Below are 19291 nucleotides of genomic sequence, written 5' to 3'. Positions count from 1 at the left end.
TTTTGTTTTTCTTTTCATCTAAAAAGAATTTCCTGTTATCTACAGACCTCCAAAACCAACCTCTCTCTCTGTCTCACTCTCTAGCTCTACATTCTGTCTCTCTCTCTCTCTCTGTCTCTCTCTCCTCTCTCTCTCTGTCTGTCCCTCTCTCTCGCTCTCTCTCTCTCTCTCTCTCTCTCTCTCTCTCTGTCCCTCCCTCTTCCTCTCCTCTAGACACTGAAATGTGCGCGCTCAGGGCTCAGAGCAGGTTGCCGAGCGACAGTGACAGCAGCAGCAGCAGGCGTGGATGACTCTGGCTGACGGCGTCACAGTTCTTCCCCTCTCGCTCTCAGCTGCCGGGATTCGGGGGGAGAGATGGGCTGCTGGCCGTGGGCTCTCCTCCTCCCACTCATGGCCCGAGCCCAGAGTGGCACAGACGGAGGTAAGTCACGCACGTGCCCAATTCTCTCAGTCTGTCCGTCAGCTGTTGTTTACATTCAGGTAACTTCACATTCAGATAACCTTCCTTTTGCACTGTCATATTTTCTAGGGCTGTTTATGTGGCTCATATATTCATTATGTATTCAACTCACACATGTACACACACATAGACACACACAGTCATACGCACACATACACACCCACACCCTAACCATGTTTCTTTTTTTTTTTGGGGGGGGGGGTTTATTCTGCCTTTTTTTAGTGATTTGTTAACTCTGCCAACTTCAGCGCATATACCTTAACTTTGAACAATGAATTCAAGTGATTGTTTTTCTTAATTTCAGTGAGCACTGAACTCATTAAAATAATACAGAATGTGTAATATTTTCTCAAATTCATTCCTTACCATTAAAAACTCAGTATGCTAGTTGTTAGATGAAATTACCCAGATGTTAATCACAATGCATTTTGTAATTATACCATACTATACTACAGAAGGTGATCGCAAACTAAAAATATGCTAGCTTTAGTCAAATTCTATCTCATCCTAAAATAATGCAATTGAAAACTTTAAAATTTAATAAAATGCAGGTTTGGGTCACTGGCATATTTTAACACTTTATTTTCCCAGTTTCCACATTTTCAGCTGTTTGGATCCCACTGATTTCACCACAAGTCTATTACAGTATTAAATCAATCAAAAAATGTGACCCATTTTTTGCACATTTTTTGAAAATGAAAGCCTGTGAAAGTAAATGTATTAACACAGACAAAACATAGATTACTCATAATTACATATGAAAATAAACGGGCGGACATGGTGGCATAGCGGTTAGCACTGTCGCCTCACAGCAGAAAGGTCGTGGGTTCGAATCTCGGCTTGGGGCCTTTCTGTGCGGAGGTTGCATGTTCTCCCCGCGTTCGCGTGGGTTTACTGCGGGCACTTCGGTTTCCTCCCACACTCAAAGACATGCACGTTAGCTACGCTCCTTGACCAAGGCACTTGCCTCAGAACTGGAGTTGGTCCCCGGGCGCAGCACAAGAGAGGCACCTGCCCACTGCTCCTGGGTAACTAAGGATGGGTCAAATGCAGAAGACAAATTACCCCCACGGGGTTCAATAAAGTATATCTTAAACAGCGATTACTCAGAAAAACAAATGTAAATACTTCAAATGGATAGGACCTGTCATGATCTTTGACAAACTTCTTCTTTGCCATTTAGATAATTAGTGTATAAATAAATTAAATGTATAATTAGCTCAGTGTATAATTGGTTGCCAGATCTTGCGACTATGTAATTTATATTATATTAATAGCTGTTGAGGAGAGGCACAAATCTGCTCAAATTTAAACTCTTAAACTCTGCTTTGAAACAAGACAACATTGAAAACTGTGCGAAAGAAAAAGGCAATGTAGTGGTAGAGTTTCATATGTAAGTTCAGGTTGTGTTGTACAGTAAAACTTCCTTTCAATCAGCAGTCATTCCTGTTGAACAAGGTGTGTGCATTCTTTAGCCAATGAATGACTTAAGTGATGAAACATGGCACAAACTGGCTTACACTGTGGCCCCCTAGGACTAGAGTTCGACACCGCTGGCTGAGGACCGGTTTCCTTTTGCAAATCGTGTTGTTCAAAAGTAGGGAAGAAGCATATAGTCTGTGGCCCAGGTAAATTGATTCATGTGGTCTTTGTATTATTTCACGCACGTGCCCAATTCTCTCAGTCTGTTCATCAGCTGTTGTTTACATTCAGGTAACTTTACATTCAGATAAGCTTCCGTTTGCACTGTCATATTTTAAGGGCTGTTTATGTGGCTCATATGTTTATTATGTATTCAACTCACATCCACACACACATTGACACACACAGTCATACGCACACACACACACACACACCATAATCAAGTTTCCTTCATCCTCCACAGTGGACTGCTCATCGCACATCAGTGTGAAACATGAGAACACCTTAACCTGTCAGTTTGAGGATGATGTGGCAAACATATCTCTATGGTAAGGAAGATCTTAGATCTATAATGGTTTACATTTCAAAAAGGCATTTTGTTATCATCTTGTATAGGTTGTAAGATTTTTTTTCGCATCTAAAATTTCTTCTCACCGTGTAAGATCATTTACAATATAACTGCACAGATTACGTCTACAGTATGACCCTTTTGTATACTGTGGATTAATGCCATTACCCATCTATCTACCAATCATTACTGTAGTAACTCACTGAATTTGAAACCCATTACATAAGTTTGCAACTCAGACCTCAAAAAAAGAAGGAACAATGTTTAATTCACAGGGAATGGTAGGATTCCATGATTACAATAAATATTGATAAGCAGAAGACTCTTCAGAGGTCTGTATCACGAAGCAGCATTATTGACTGAGTTAGCTGGATAACTGCAGTGGCTAAAACCTGGAACAGCTCTTTTCACTTCAGTCCATGTTCCAGATTTGAGAGCGTTTGGAGGGTTTGCTCAGTGCAGTTACCCAGCCCACTCGGTAATCCTGCTTTGGGAATCAGGCCCATAAGTTGGCAATGAACAAGTGATTTTAATGTGGTTGGGTAACTACATTAAATGTACAGTAGTAATGTAGTTACATTAACTGCCAGGACTCTCCTGGCGGTGGCCCATAGAGCTGACAGGACTCTACCAGGGATGCTGGCACACTACACCCCCTAACACCCCCAAATCAAATCACTTCTTGTTTATTCTTCTTTACACTACACCCCAGACCAAAGCAGCTATATTTATGGGCATGGATTGGAAAATCTAAAACTCTATCCTCCATGTATAGAAATTATTATTCAACTCAATATTGCATATTTTTCAGTATATGGCAACCTATTTTATTGTGTAATGAAAGAAATAACTGCATTTGCTGTCTTTGTATTTCTATCACAATCGTTTCAATCATGGTATACTATGCAAAGAAGGTGTACTATGTAAGTACAGAAGTGTTTTATCTGATAACCCTCAGCACCTTGCCAGACAGGCCATGCAAGATAGGACAACTGAAGGAAAACAGAGTCATATTTCAGGACTTGGAAGTTTTGAAGAAATATCAGCTTCGTATCCAGTGGGTAGATGGGGAACCCACTCATATAAAATATGACCTCAGGTCTATAAGTAAGTTTAATATTTGTCTTTGCGATTGTCCTCTGTTTTCAAGATTATGAAATGTTGATGGAAATGTAGCAAGGTACAGACTATATCAAGGCCTCATAACTGAAAACAAGAAACTCAGAGATATCTAAACATGAGAGCTGGATTTCTGACACACTGTCAGTCATTGGCAACATTGTCTCCAAGACCAATAACAAATCTTCCTGTCATGGGCAGTATAACACCTCTTGAATGAAACAATACTGTCACATTATTTGATTCATTTGACTCTGCATGCATAATATAACTTAAAAATTGTTATTTTGATTGTTCAGGATCACAAAGATTACCATTTTAATCCCTACTTTTTAATTTATGCCTCTATTGATTTTCCCTACAGTAAAGCCCACGGCACCATGGATTATAAATGCAACATTTTTGGAGAAATCAGGAACAGTGCCTATATACATAGGAACGCAATACCACCTAGATTACCTGGATGGCAAACTCATGTTTGATCTGGACATCGCAAGTGCTGAAAACACCGGGGTAGGAGTCTTAACTGTCTTTCTCATAATCCATCGCAAAGTAGGTCCATATGTTCAACTGTGACAGAGATCAGTCTGAAATGAAACAGATTTGCATTTTATCAGACCTGGGTCAAATACTTATTTGTTTTGGATTCATATACTTTTCTGTGCTCCATTGATCTTGCCTGGAGTAATTGAGCTTGCCAATATGACCAGAAAGCGCGGTTTGCACTTTTTGAGAGTATTTCATTGGTTCCAATACACCAGACAAGATAAGTAAAGCATATAAAAGTATCTGAATCCAAAACAAATATGTATTTAACCCAGGTCTGCATTTTATTTTGAGAAATATGTTCACATACTGGATAACTGGTTGTTATGGGTTTCTCAGGCCCAGATGAACATCGTTGTCCCTTTGTGATTTCCAATAGCTCAGAACGGAGGTTCCCTACAGCTTTGTGATTATTGAGCGCTCACATCTGAGATATAACACAAACTACAGCGTCCGGGTCAGGGCAAAGCCCCACAGGGACTACTTTAAGGGCACCTGGAGCGACTGGAGCCCGTCCGTCAGCTTCCAAACACCTACTCTGCACGGTAAGCGCACAGAAAAATGTTGAGTGTCAATTCAACACTGTCAGTGTTAAATGTATTCTATCAAAATTTAATTTTGACACAAACCATTCTTTTTTTTTTTTTTTTGGTTATTTATTCATTATTGGTCCCACACAGACCCTGCCGACTCATTTCTGGTTTATACGCTCATTGCTGCTGCAATCATTCTGCTGCTCATCATCACCATAGCGATTCTACGGTGGCATAATGTGTACGTCTTTAGAACTGCTCCTCCCACCCACACGCACACCCAGCACATTGGGGATTTCTGACATTATGGCAGTGAATCTGAATCACTGGCAAAAGCGGAAATTTCACACTCATTTTTCTACCTCACAAAATGTGTGATAAACGTAATAGGAATACATTCAAGGAAATCTGCTCTCCTGCAGATTCGTAAAACACAAGTGTATTTTTCAAACATTTCCATTCGAAATGTTGAGGTGGAAAACTAAATAAAACGGACTAAGTTTCACCCATGCCTGAACTGAACGTAGCAAATTACGAGTGAATGAAGATTTATTTTAAATCTACACACCATAGGACCATATTTTTGCTTAGTGAAGATGACATAATTAAGTCAAAATTTGCTGTAGTGCATACAACTCGAGATTTGGTATATTTTGTCGGAGAAAGGCTGTCATTAATTGAATTTAACTGTGCCTCTCATGTTTTAAATGTCTTTTTTTAGTATCAAATCATGCATCTGGCCAAGAATTCCAAACCCGAAAAACACCTTTCTCCAAATGTACAAGCCAAATAAGGTAAATTAAGTTCTTTTTTAAGAAGAAACATTATTGAGTGATTTTTTACATAACTGGATGGTTGAGATGAATTGGATCGTTGTGTGGTTTATCGTCCAAGAGAGACCTGCTATTTGATTTTTCGTAGAATCGATGGATGAAGTGTTTTCTTCTATTCTTGGCGCAATTCACCTACCAGGATACCAGACATTTCTATTTTATGGGTTATATATATTTTGTGGTCAGTGTTGGAATCAAAGGATTATTCCCCAATGAGTCATAGCACTTTTTTGTCTCCATAACTTCAGTCTAAACCACGTCAGAGTCTCATCCCAGGATCTAATTCTAAGGCATTCGTTTCCTGACGTTCCAATATTTCCAAGTCCAAACATACAAGGTCATTAGTTCAAGATTGTATCCCTTGTGACGACACTGGAATAGTCAGTGTCATGTGAGAAACTGAATGTGTTTGAAGACAAACATCAAGAAAATCACTGGCTGGCCATTTTTATTAGGTTTTGGGTGTAATTTTCAAAATTATCCACTGAATAAGGATATGAAATGGGAATTAAAAGTACAGGACTACAAAAGAACAGAAACAAAAACGAGCCCACAAAGATACAACCAAAGCTTCCACAGCAGCAATATGGCAAACCAATATCCTTCCCACTCTATACCAGCGGATTAAGACTCATGGAGACTTCAGGCAGTTGGTATCAGCTGCACTGATTGGCAGTGAGCGACAGCCAGATAAAGGAGGGAGAGAGAAAGAGAGAGAGAGCTGCTCCTTTCACACCCTTCCTGGCACTGCACCCCTAGGTTCATTCCAGTTGCTTATTTTATACTTATACCTCATATCCTTGGTCCTTGTCTGACCCGGAATTCGATCGAGGTCTGTCATCTTTAAGGACATTCCATCAGTTAAATGCTCCTTGGATGAACAAGGAGCTAGGAGGCTACCAGAGGAGACTTCAGTGAGGATACACAAGTGCAAAACAAATGACTGACTTGTGGATCCTCTCCTAATCTGCCACGTCTGTAACTGACGTAGCTTCAAACCGATGCTTGATTGAGCAATGACATTCCATTTGTCGAATACGCGTCGCCTCGATTCCGCCGTGCTCGTAACTCATCCTTGCCTCTCTTCCTCGTGTCATCTGTTGGGGCGGAGCTAAGGAGCGTGGAAAGGATGCTAGGAACAGACGCAAGGACTGAAAACAAGCGATTAAAATGAAACCTCTATATTTCAATAGGATTTTCTGCTTAAATAATGGTTAGGAAAAATTAAATAAAAAATGTACCTTACAGATGAACAGGGAGGGGAAATCTGTGCTAATGTTTATTTGACATAATAATTTGTAAGACCAAGTTTGACAAATGTAAAAAATAAATGAGTTATCAGGACACTGGCTGTAACAATTTTTTCGGTTTCAGGCTCTGCCTATCAGCTTCAACCCTGAGGTTTTCAGCGACCATATCATCCACCTGGTGGACCACATCGAGGCCAAGGGCATCGAGCTGGAGATTCGGGGAGGTGGGTGGGGTATCTGCGAGGTCAGGGGTCGGGAGAGGGAGGGACTGACCGCGTGGAATCCTGGCGACCTCGAAGGGAGCAGCTTCCCGCTGAAGCTGAGCACCGGGGAGACGGACGGAGGGGTGACCCAGACGACAAGCCTGCTGAACGGGGTGGGGGGCGTCCGTGCCAGCAGCTGGCCCAAAACCCCCTCAGCCCCCCCAGCAGGACGGAGAGAGGAACCCTACATCACCATGTCCAGCTTTTTCAACACCGAATGAGAGAAGAGGGAAACGGGACGGCAGTAATCAACATGGATGCCAATTTCCTGTCACAAGGTCGAGAAGCAAGAGCTCAGGGATGTATTTGAACTATGTATCTGCATTTGCATTTACAGCATATATTTCATAACCAATATGCATTGCTAACCTCTTTTTTGTATGGTTTATACATTTATACCTCTCACACCTGTAACAGCAATCTAGCAAAGCAAGAACTCCACCATTCTGATTGTAGCTTATGGATACATTTACTGGGAGGTATTTTGGCCATCCCTAGTTGCCTGGGTGCACTGCCACTATTTCACACCAGTTTCAAACACACGGTGTGTGTGCTGCTACTTCTATAGGCGAGTTCCGTCTGGGCAAAAACCAATCATGGTCCCACACCTACTCTGTCAGATTCACGCTATTCCTCCAAGGATCCCACCACGCAACCGGACACTAGCAGTAACACTGTGCTTTTTCATTGCTGGGGCTTTGATACAAGAGGAAAAATGAGTGACCTGGAGGGAGGATTGAGGAAAGGAAAGAGAAGAGCGAGGAGAGGGAGGAGGAAGCAGATAAGAGAGGGGGAAGAGGGGGAAGGAGGAGGGAGGCGGGGACCCAGAATGCCTGCAATCCCATTTTCTTCACACTCATATACACTTTCCACATCAGAGTATGACCCTGGGGACACCCAAAATAAATGCTGCTAGGACCAGCCTGGACCATCATGACTGATTAGTTACTCTCTGGGCCACTTAGGAGCTGGGACTTGCTCTCATGGCAGTTATGTTGATTAGTATTTTTCTGATAGTTTTAGACAGGGATGTTCAGCTCCAGTCTTAGAGGGCCCTCATATATACTGGTTTTCATTTCAATTCTGACTTAATTTTATAAATAGCTGTATTCACTTGTTTATCGGGCCACAGTAAAATGTTTTCAAGGGTATATAGCCTATAGTGCTGTGGCCTCTTACTTAATCAAAATGTTTAAATCTAATTAATTACTTGGCTAATTAATATAATTAAGAGCAGGAGTTGGCATGAAATCCTAAAATGGATGGACCCTTATTGTGCAACTATGGTTTGAGACAGAATACATATACAGGTTCCAGTGTGTGTAGCAGGGATCTAAAATTCAAATCCCGTTGTGTGTTCACCCATTTAAGCGCTAGATTGGCTTTAGTTTCTACAGGCCTGGTTTCCACGGCGTAAATTGGCTGCTAACTTAAAGGAAACAACAAAAGCCTGCAGATGCTGTGGGACTGGAATTTGAGACCCCAATGGGTTTGTTCACAGAAGTACTCCCTATGTAATAGACTGTAGGGGCGACATAGCGACATAGCTCAGGAGGTAAGACTGATTGTCTGGCAGTCGGAGGGTTGCCGGTTCAAAACCCCGCCCTGGGCGTGTCGAAGTGTCCTTGAGCAAGACACCCAACCCCTAACTGCTCTGGTGAATGAGAGGCATCAATTGTAAAGCGCTTTGGATAAAAGCGCTATATAAATACAGTCCATTTACTGTACCCTAATGTGCCAGAAGAATAACAGAAGACAGTTGACTGAGCTTCACTCTGCACACCCGTGCGCTTACAGTAAAACCAGGAATGGAACGCACTACTGCATACTGGGAGTGCTGTTCACGCCCCAACCATTAGACCTATACCATCAAGCCTTTACTGTTTACAGAGCAAGATATACCATGTCAAGGGCAGATGTCAACCCATTTAGACTTTCTATGCCTGGTATCAATCTTTATTTGACTATTTAAAAAAGATTTTATGTGGGTAGTCTGTTGTTTTTGTTCTTTCGGTTTGTTGGTTCTGATGTGTCTTCTTTCTTTATAAGCATTGTGGATGTACAATAGATAGATTTCAATGCACAGCAATTCTGAATTTAACTGAAAACCTCTTTATTCAGCATTAAACTGACTGATGATTACTTGATCTGCTCCACGCGCACTCCATGTCTCTCTTATTCTGCTTTTGGTGTCAGAAGTTGAATTAAACAAACTAAACTGTGGTCAGATCATACGAAAAATGACAAAACATGGTTTATGTATAAAATGCTATTCGTGAATAATTGCATGAAAATGAACTCAGCTAAGGTTAATTACCCCATATGTTTTTTCTTGATATGTAGCATCACAAAGTGCCTTATCACAAATTCAAAAAAGATTGTAAAAATACTGTATGTTAGTTCAATGCCCATGACTTTTCAGATTTAATAAAAAAGTTTCATCAGTCTGGTGGTGGTCTGGTCCCTGTAATACCCCAATGGTGGTCTGGTCCCGACATCACATGATGCTGCTTTTACAGGGACAAAACAGGACTTTATAACCTAGGTTTACACACAGAGAAAGCACACACGTCTCAACATGACTTCAACATCTTCTGACCCAATAACCAAGGGACGAGCATGGTAGTCTAGTCCATACGTAGGCACTCAATGACCTATGTCCTATGATAGAACTGCTTACAACAGAATGATAAACTTTGGTGTAACATGGTTAAGACTTTTATTTGGCATTTCAATTATATTAACTATAATAACAAGAACAAGAAGAATTGTAATACAACACTGAAACAGTTTGACAATGACAACAGTAAATGTTGTGGTTTAAGCCAGGTTGCACGCATCACAGGCATTGTGGGGCCAAATAATAACTTAATGAATATGAGGAAAAGGAAAGTCTAGGAGCAGCAGAATTGCTACAATTATGACTCAAATAGAAAAATTGCAAAGCATGCAGATGTGGACCTTCACTGGCTAAATGTCAGGTCTCTACATGAACCCCGTTGAGCATTTCGCTCTATTTCTGTGTGAGTTATTTTGAGTCATTTTATCAGTCTATGAGTAGTGAGAGGATTCCTGCCTGATTCAACAAGACATTTATTATGTTTCTGGAAAAATTACAAGTGCACAAACTCTCAACAGATTATCTGTAGATATGAGATTATATAGTCCTCTGCACATGGAAAAAAAGTGTATGGGTTCTGAAATGTTTGTCCTGGACGCAAAGCAATTTCTAAAAAAGTCCCTTTTTTTGTACAGGTAAATGTAAGCAAAGATTTAAAAATTATGCAGGGAGGTCCCACTGTGCCTGAAATGATTCAAACCTACAGGTTACATGTCTGCTTCACAAACTGCTGTGCTATACTGCAATCCTTTTTCAAATTTCAACTGACTTCATCTGTTCTTATTTTAAATGTCAACATTAATTTTAAATGTTAACATTAGTCTGAATAAAATTAAAATCACTTCACAACATATTGTGCTAACTCTCTTGGAAAAGGCAAGCATTTACTAAGACGTTCAAAACAGCACTACGTAATCTTATAAAACGTCCTATAATTTCTGTCAAAAACTATTAAAATTCCCCCCCATTTTAGATAATCAGACAATATACATGTTTATACAACTGTAAAAGGCCCTCAAATCAAGTTTCCAAAAAAGTATTCAATGCAACATTCCTTTTAGTACAATCTTGGTTCATTGTTTCCATGCCACTAGCACTTTGTGGTTAACACAATTAAATGTTTTTCTATATTTAGTATATTTAGACAGTTAACCAAAGTACTTGTATAGTGCACCATACAGAATGCCCATTTAAAAGCATCCTCTGATCATTCTCATTATTTATATTTATGCACAATTTTAGATTTTACTGTACAATAATTATGAATTTTGCAAAGAGGCTGTTTACTGACCACAAAAGGGATTACAGTAGTACTGTGTGCATCTACCAGCCATCAGTGAAGTTAAGAAAGCAGGTCTTAGGAAGACTGTATTCTTAGATTTATTGCACAGAATGGTAACTTGCATACTGGCCAAATGAGTGCAATTTCAGCCATTTGTTTCTATAAATGTAACCCACATAATCACTTAAGAGGTTCCCTCTGAGAGAAAAGAAACAGATGAACTAGCACAGACCAAACTGCCACAAAGGCAGTCAATGTTCATCACGAACAGTTGTCCCAGTTGTTTTCTAATCTATATCCTACTATGCAAAGAGGTCAATGCCCTGTAACTTTTCAGTATTTAAGGACTGAACATGACTGTCGGCAGACAATGCAAATCTCCCCAGTTTGTACAGCTGGTCTGGTTTGCTAACATTCACCTTGTCCAGGGCTGTCCAGACCTGTTCCTGGAGATCTATTGTCCTGTGGGTATTCACTCCAACACAACAAAGCACACCTCATTCAACAGCTAGAGATTTTGATCTGCTAATCAGTAGAATCAGGTGTGCAGATTAGGGTTGAAAAGAAAACCTACCAGATGGTTGATCTCCAGGAACAGGACTGGGCAGGTCTTTAGGAGTTGAAAAGCTCTATTGATTCTGAAATGCTAACAAGTGTTAACAACGTCCAGAATAATTTCCTTCCTTTGCACAAAATGTCAAAAGCCCAAATCATAAAAATTAGGATTTTTACACCAAAATAATTTAAACGCCTTTCAATTTTCTTCATTATGTCCTAGCAGACAGTGTTAAGATAATAGTTTGCTTTATAAAAAAGACAGCACATGTTAATTGTCCATGAAGTTCCATACAGAATGTAGAAATCATAGTTTCCAGGCCGTCTTCATCATCAAAATGAAGTACACGTCACTGTCGATGGAGGCACTGACTCCACAGTAGTAGTTCAAAAACTCTTCTTTGGTGACCTTCAGTAAAGCAGGAAAGACCCAAATGTGTCTTACTGAATCGTAAGGTAACGGACAAGAGGCAGAGGACAATTCAGCACAAATAATAGATAGGCTCAGACTGTTGCATGTGATTACATAAAAAGGCACATTAACATCTACAGTCTACTGATTACGTTCAGAAGGAGGAAGACGTCCGCCATGTTTGACAAACCGATGCACTACTCAGCAATTCCATGTTAGCTACAAGAGTAGGAAAGGAACCAGGAAGCCAAAGAGTTGAACACAGTAAAACTGCCCAAAGAGAAAACAGATGTAGACCTGAGGTAACTGGCAGGGTTATTTTTATTACTAGTAACCTTATTTAAAGTTTTTAAAAAATGTCATTTTTATTGATTTTTTAAAATGGTATGACTTAAAACTGCACATGTATGTAAGACAATATGATTGCGCTTTGGAGATATGGACTAGCTAGTTGGCTACTTAGTATTCTCCATTATCAAGAGGACTGGTTCAAAAACTGTGAGGCTGACCAATTGAAATGACAGATTCAACTGAACATTAGTATCTATGATTTAACATATTTAAAAACTAAATTATTATTCAATGTTCGCATTTTCTGAATTATATTTGAAAATACTGAAAATATATCCAATTATCAAAATAGTTTTTTCTATTTCAGCCAGGTAACTGAGATGACATTCCTTGTGATACTGAAGATAATCTGTCTCATATTCCTTAATTTGTCAGATCAAATTGCTTCTAGAAAGGTTAACCATTCCTGTTCCTCTATCTCCAAATATGCCATCATTCCAGAGTGCCAGGTCAACTTTACTGTAACTGTTCATATACTTTCTATTTAATTTTACTGTTATTGTCAGGAATAACAGCCATACAGGTCATATAAAAACATACCAATAGAAATGCTTACACCAGTTTCCTGACTATATGCTCAATAGGTAATTGCCTCTGCACAAAAAGGAGCGACTTTGAAAGGTGCACAGAACTGGCACAGTGTGCACTGTGACAGACTTAAACATCAAGCACACGGCAGCAGGACAGCTTAACAACTCCAAGGGCAAATATGCAGAGTCAATTTCTGCTGAGCTGCAAAACACCAACTACTGAGAAACAGGACAGTAAAAAAGCCACCATGTTAGGAGTGGAAAATGACAGCAATAAAGGTTATGAAAAGACAAGGAAGGAGAAACAGCTGAGGAAATCATACTGCTTCAGCGCCGTAAGAGAGACTCAAACTTTGACACGCTAAAATGTTAGCCCAAAGAAACTAGCCCATCTGTGCTGTCAGGATCCCAGGGGTCAGAGGTCGTTACCCTAGAGATCAGGCATCAAGCCCTTTAGTTTAGTTTCCAGGCGTTTCTCATCATTACGATAAAGTAGACGTCCGTGTCAATGGACGCGCTCACACCTGCGTAGTAATTCATAAACTCTTCCTGCGTGACCTACAATGGTGAGGAACACAAATCAGCATCAGCAGTGCTGTTACACCGTATGACCTACAGTGGTGAGGAACACAAATCAGCATCAGCAGCGATGTTACACCGTATGACCTACAGTGGTGAGGAACACAAATCAGCATCAGCAGTGATGTTACACCGTATGACCTACAGTGGTGAGGAACACAAATCAGCATCAGCAGCAATGTTATACTGTATGACCAACAGGGGTGAAGAACACAAATCAGCATCAGCAGAGATTAACTGCATGCCTTCAATGATGTCAATATTTTGATATAATTTCCTTGATGAAAACATTACTCAATAAACTGGCAATCATGTTAAGAACCTGCACTCTGACTTTCCTTACTGTTCAGAAATATTCTGAAAACCAAAAACGTTGCTGGGTTGGTTAATGTTTGTACTGCCATCTGCAGATGGAACCACAGTATTACATTCAGCACAGATGAAAAACAATGCAATGTAACATAGGAAAAAGCAGCAAATAGTAGAACAATTAATAAAAACATCATATACATCATCAAATGCCCGCATGTACATTACCTGTCATACTGCACCCTTCCTGTGCTGGGCTGATCTAAATCACCAGCATGTTTCCCTTGCCTTCCAGATCAGCAGAAGTATGAAGAAGTCTAAATGTGTACATCCATTCATGTGTGTGTGTGTGTACATGTGTGACCATTTTTTCTGCAAATGGGCGTGCTCTTTGTGTAATAAGTCTAATTTTTCCTTCATACTTGCGCTGACATGCTTGTGATTCAGATCAGCCCAGCACAGAAAGGGTACATTGTCATTACATTATGATTACTTTTTCACATAGGTGATATGGGTGTTTGATAACTTTTTTCAAATGGGCTGGATTTATGCTGTCCTGACTGCAGTGGGAAGCTCATTACAGTACAAGGAGGCCAGAACAGACAGGAGACATCACCTTAAAGTACAGGTATGCTCAGGGGGTGGGGGGGGGGGGGCAGGTGCCCAGAGGTTGCAGAACGGAGAGGTCCGACGATCCTTTAATGATATAACAGAGCTGTCCAATAGGCTAGCACCAATGTTTTGATGTGATCTCATATAGGTGTTTGGGTGAGGAAAAAAGCAATGATTCAATGCATACAGATCACTTCAGTTCAGACTGAACAACAGTTACACAGGACAACAGTAATTACGTGGAACACACTGCGCACTTCTCAATACAGCTCAAAACCTGAATAAGGAGTCCTGCTGAACAGTACATCAAAATAACTGTAGCACAAGGCCATTAGGGGGACTCAGACAAATAAGTATTATTTATTCTTATTTTGGGTTGAATAAATAATTTATTTGTCACATGATGTTAGATTTATCTACTGTTGGTGAGGCATAGATGAGGGGTAATTATGCCATAATATACCATAGAAAACCATAGAATAGAAAGGGTGTACTTTCTTTTTCACGTCATTGTACCTGTGTTTGTCACTATGAGCTCACACCCTGAACCCACTAGAGGAGAATGGGATGCCTCTACTGACCCTTCTTCCTCCCAAGAATTCTTTATATGTCCACACAAGGGGATCTCCCACAGAGGGACATTTCTCATATAGGGAGATTTCCTACATAGGGAGATTTCTCATATAGGGAGATTTCCTACATAGGGAGATTTCCCTTGCCACTGTCACTCAAGGCTCACTTTTTTTTTTTTTTTTCAGGTAAGAAAATGCTACCATACCTTGCCATCTTTGTCGTAGGGGGAATCAAAGCTGTCCAGGAACTTGCGGAACACCTGTTCCTCTGTCCACTCCCCGTTCTGGTACTTCGGGTGGTACTTAGCGTTGTACACCCCTTTCAGGTCATCGATTGTGATCACCCCGTCACCCGTCTTGTCAAGCTTCCGGAACGCCTGCATGATCACTTCCTTCCTGGCGTTAGACATGGACGGCTGCAAAGACGCGAACACTCAAATGGCTACTACGATCCATTCAGCCAACACGCAACATGCATTAAAAACTCTGTAAAAATGCTCTTATCACTTAGACACATGTACGCATCTCAGTGTGATAATCTATAATAATAATAATAATAATAAAATACATAACACTTCTCCAAACAAACGTGCTTCACAGAAAACAAGACCAGGTATATGGCTGGACTGGCCGACCAATGGTGTAACTTCATAACTCGGCCAACCAAGGGTGTAACTTCATCACTCAGTCCCTCAGTCACAGACATTCACATTTATCGGGCTGGCCCCGCTGTTGCGGTCCAGCCAAAAACTAAAGTTAGTATACTGTGTGGGTTGAACCATGGTAATGTAAACCTACTTTATGGACATGGAATATACTGCAAATATGCTGAAATAAAATACACTATCATCAAGATACTGTCACACTTCCAATATATGGAAGTGTGACAGTATACTATACAAATTATAAGTAAATTTTATCTGTGACAGGTATGTTTGTCTACTTTACCAGCCATTTTGGCACCCAACATTTGGAGGTCCTTTTTTATTCTACATATCTAGCTGTCTGGTAAAACAGTGAAATTGGCTGGTGAATTTTGGGATGTACCGGCCACAGTGGCCAGTGGACGAAAAAGCTAGATTCCTGCCCTGCATTCATATCCAAAATTGAGCAATATATTGATGCACTGACCCTGAGCGTAATGAGGAACTCGTCAAAGTCAATGAGTCCACTGCCGTCCCTGTCAAACTGCTGGAAAAGCTTCATGGCCTCCTCCCTTTCTATGAGGACACCGTAGTCATTCAGACCCTTCATAAACTCCTTCATGTCCAGAGTGCGGCTATTGTCGTCATCCATTATCTTGAAAGTCCTGAGCAGAGACGGAAACACATACCAGTTTGCTTTCCCACAGTTTGCCAGGCGACTGGATATTGCTTACTCTTTAAAGTTAAAAGTACTGTGGGTACGTGAAATTAATGCAAACAACAGGTCAACAACACGTTTACAACACGTGATTCTAGACATATTCACATATTTTTGACCCATTTGGCCTTCCAAACTAGGACAGGATGCAAGGAAAGGAAGTAAGGACAGGTAAAATAAGAGATTGGAAAGAGTGTGCCGTAGGAGAAAGATTTGGGGCAATGTGGGTTAAGTTAAGGTTAAGTAGGCGCACACACACCTGGGTTGTGTTGACAAATCAGCCCTGGGCTTAAAAGTCTACTTTTTTCACAGTAGCGGTCTGAGACAGGGAATGCTTATGCCGAGACAGACAGACAGACAGACAAACACACACACACAGACAGATACGGACAGACAGACAGATAGAAAATAAGACACCACAACAGCTTTTCAGGCAGGTTTCTTGTAATTAGTTTGTCTCTCTTGGACTCGCTCTCTCGGCTTGTCCCCAACCCGGGTATAAAAAGCAGGTAAGGTCCTTCCTGGGGCTAGCTAACTATTATCACCGATTTATTCCGGACTTTTCTAGTCTCACTATACCCTTGATCGACCTCACTCTAAAGGATTCCCCCGATCCGGTCCAGTGGACGAAGCGGTGCCAGGCTGCGTTTTAAAAAATAAAAGCGTACCTGTGTGGCCCCCCCTGTTGATTAGCCCTGAGTTCTCTCTGTTGATTCTCCTTTAGACAGGTGCCTCGGATAAAGCACTGGAGGGCGGTGCTGTCCCAGGAGGTGGATGGGGAGAAACGATCGGTGCTCTGCATAAGCTTCATGCTCAGCCCCAGGGAGAGTCAGTAAAGTACCATTGAAAAGGAATGCCTCACCATAAAATGGGCTGTGCTGACTATCCAGTACTACCTCCCGGGGAAGCCCTTTGTCCTTTATTCTGATGCCCTCCCACCAATATCTCTCCTGGGAGGGGGCAACAGCCAAGCCGAATGCACTTGGGCTTCCTTTGGTGGTGGAAGAGTGTGGCAGGTTTCACTCCAGGTCAGGCTGCTCCATCCTGCTCCTGAAGATCCTGTAGGTTTTCATTTCAACTCTAATTTGGCACACCTTATTCTACTAATTAGCAGCTCAACTTTATTAATCTTTAGCTGCGAAATGAGGAGTGCTTTGTTAGGGTGGGAGTGAAAACCTATAGGACGAGTTGGGCAGCCCTGCTCTAGGAGAAGAAATCGGGGCAATCTGGGGCCACGCCTACTGGTTAAAGAAGTCGTACACAGGTACTAAAAGTCTGCTTATTTTCACAGTAGGGGTTTGAGACAGGGAGTCCCCACACTGAGAGAGAGAGTGAGCCTGAGTGAATGAGCTACATGGAACCTGGCTGAAAATCTGTCATGGTGTTGAGGTTCATTTTGTCTTTTTTTTGTTTCAGATTATAATTTCCCCCAGGATACAGTGAGGTTGAAAGGAAAAGATTTTCATTTGTTTACTTATTTAAGGAGTTCTCTCTCGCTCCATCAGCAACACGTAATTGCTGAAACACCTGTAAAAATCCAGCAGACATCACGTTCCTCCAGGACCGCAGTTTGAGATCGAAAAGCCGGGCTCACCTGCCGAGCCCCTTGATCCCGGAAGACCCCCGCGCCAAACACTGCAGTCGCAGGCGTTCCACAGGGTCATCACACGTGGACAGCTTCTGCTTGGCGTTCACCGCCATCTCGCGATCGTGCCGAGACGTTCCCGCCATCGTCTTCAGGGGCACACCCACGGAGAAGACAAGATGTGGCGTTTCACCAGGGAACAACCAGACGTTTCGAGAGCAATGGAGGGTACTGGACCGCTATAAACCAAATGAAACATTAAGAATTACTCTCAGAAACTCTGGCTGTAGTATTACTGTACGTATAGCTAAAGCCCAATGACATCAAATCTGATGGTGCAAAGAATAGACAAGAAAAACAAAAATGGAAAAAAAAACTGCAAAAAACATGTGAGGTACAACCATAAACATATACTTGTACAGTATGTTAGTAACCAGAACACGGTTAGTTTGGCAGAATCATGCAGTGCATTTAGAGTGATGTTTCTTCATGAAACCCTTTTTCCTGGTCCAGAGTTCAGCTCAACAGCAAGAACTCCACAGGAAAATGTTCAGAGTAAAATCAACTCTGAACAACGCGTTATCCTTTTTGGACTTGTATAAACTACGAATGTTAGGGCTGCATTAACACTGAAGGTTTCACGTAAAGGAAACTCAGGGCAAGTTCTCCAGTTATGCTTTCTCATATTCAGGTTTGCCGTACAACATTTTTTTTTAAGTCAAAATGGGAATGCACTGCACACAGACACACACACTGCTATCATCTGTATGTGATACATTACAGATACAGCTTTATATAGCCTGTATATAGTTTTAAATCAATGAAACCGTCTAAAATTACGGGACCGTGTTTCTATTGTGTTCTTACTAACAGTTCTCCGGCAAGTACACTACTGCTTAGTTTTGCTAATTATACCAGCTGTTATACCTCTACAGACTAGCAAATAACAACACAGAAGTACATTTTAATAAGTCAATTCTTATTTTATCCTAGTCAATGCCAGAAAATAACACAAAGACTAACGGCAGCTATCCTTACAAAATAAGTTAACTTATTAACTTATTAACTTGCAGAGTCCGCAAACAACGGTTCCAGTGCTAGCTAGGTTACAGGAGGGTGTTAGAGGTGAACTTGCGTGAATGAAACATGGCAATTACTAACCATTAACCAACATTTCCTTCCTGCAAAAGTTAATACTTCATTTCCAATATAATAACGAAAGGTTTCTTACCTTGTTAAAATGCTTCAACCACAAATCTTCCTAGTTCGACAACAGGTTGTTCCGTTCAACGAACATTCTGTGGCGTTCCCCCAGCAAATTCTGTTTCCATGGAAATATACACATACCGTAGATGATGACGATAACCCCTCCCAGTCATGTGCTCACCCAGCACGTGTTGGCAGTTGATGTTGAAGCTCTGGGTCGCCATCTTTTGAGGCTTAAAGCCAGTTCAGGTGTATTGCACAGTTCAATGGCTCTGGTTCAAACCGGTTCAAACAGTGTATGCCCCTGAGTGATGCAGGTCAG

The 19291-nt window shown here is 41.1% G+C and overlaps 2 protein-coding genes across 4 annotated transcripts; one reads left to right on the top strand and one right to left on the bottom strand.

The window, feature by feature from the left end:
• Positions 1-205: 205 nt before the first annotated feature.
• On the top strand, positions 206-9441 carry il7r (interleukin 7 receptor). The gene is made up of 8 exons (XM_035391350.1): positions 206-421; positions 2346-2430; positions 3409-3557; positions 3934-4082; positions 4495-4660; positions 4796-4889; positions 5370-5442; positions 6856-9441. Exons 1-8 carry the CDS (start codon positions 355-357, stop codon positions 7213-7215), a joined length of 1143 nt encoding a protein of 380 aa, XP_035247241.1. The 5' UTR covers positions 206-354; the 3' UTR covers positions 7216-9441.
• Positions 9442-9696: 255 nt separating this feature from the next.
• capslb (calcyphosine-like b) lies at positions 9697-19089 on the bottom strand. Of its 3 annotated transcripts, XM_035391351.1 has the most exons (6): positions 18995-19089; positions 17773-18002; positions 15948-16125; positions 15023-15232; positions 13174-13302; positions 11773-11860 (listed from the first exon to the last, which is right to left on the bottom strand). In XM_035391351.1, the coding sequence occupies exons 2-5, from the start codon at positions 17907-17909 to the stop codon at positions 13198-13200; spliced, it is 630 nt and encodes a 209-aa protein (XP_035247242.1). In that variant the 5' UTR covers positions 17910-18002; positions 18995-19089; the 3' UTR covers positions 11773-11860; positions 13174-13197. The 3 variants fall into 3 exon arrangements, with proteins under 3 accessions (XP_035247244.1, XP_035247242.1, XP_035247243.1); XM_035391353.1 differs by lacking the exon at positions 13174-13302 and having other exon boundaries at positions 9697-11860; XM_035391352.1 differs by lacking the exon at positions 11773-11860 and having other exon boundaries at positions 12225-13302.
• Between the last annotated feature and the right edge of the window lie 202 nt (positions 19090-19291).

This window comes from Anguilla anguilla, chromosome 14 (genome assembly GCF_013347855.1).
Source record: "Anguilla anguilla isolate fAngAng1 chromosome 14, fAngAng1.pri, whole genome shotgun sequence".
In the NCBI taxonomy this organism is placed as follows: domain Eukaryota; kingdom Metazoa; phylum Chordata; class Actinopteri; order Anguilliformes; family Anguillidae; genus Anguilla; species Anguilla anguilla.
This window is presented reverse-complemented; position numbering and strand designations above follow the sequence as displayed.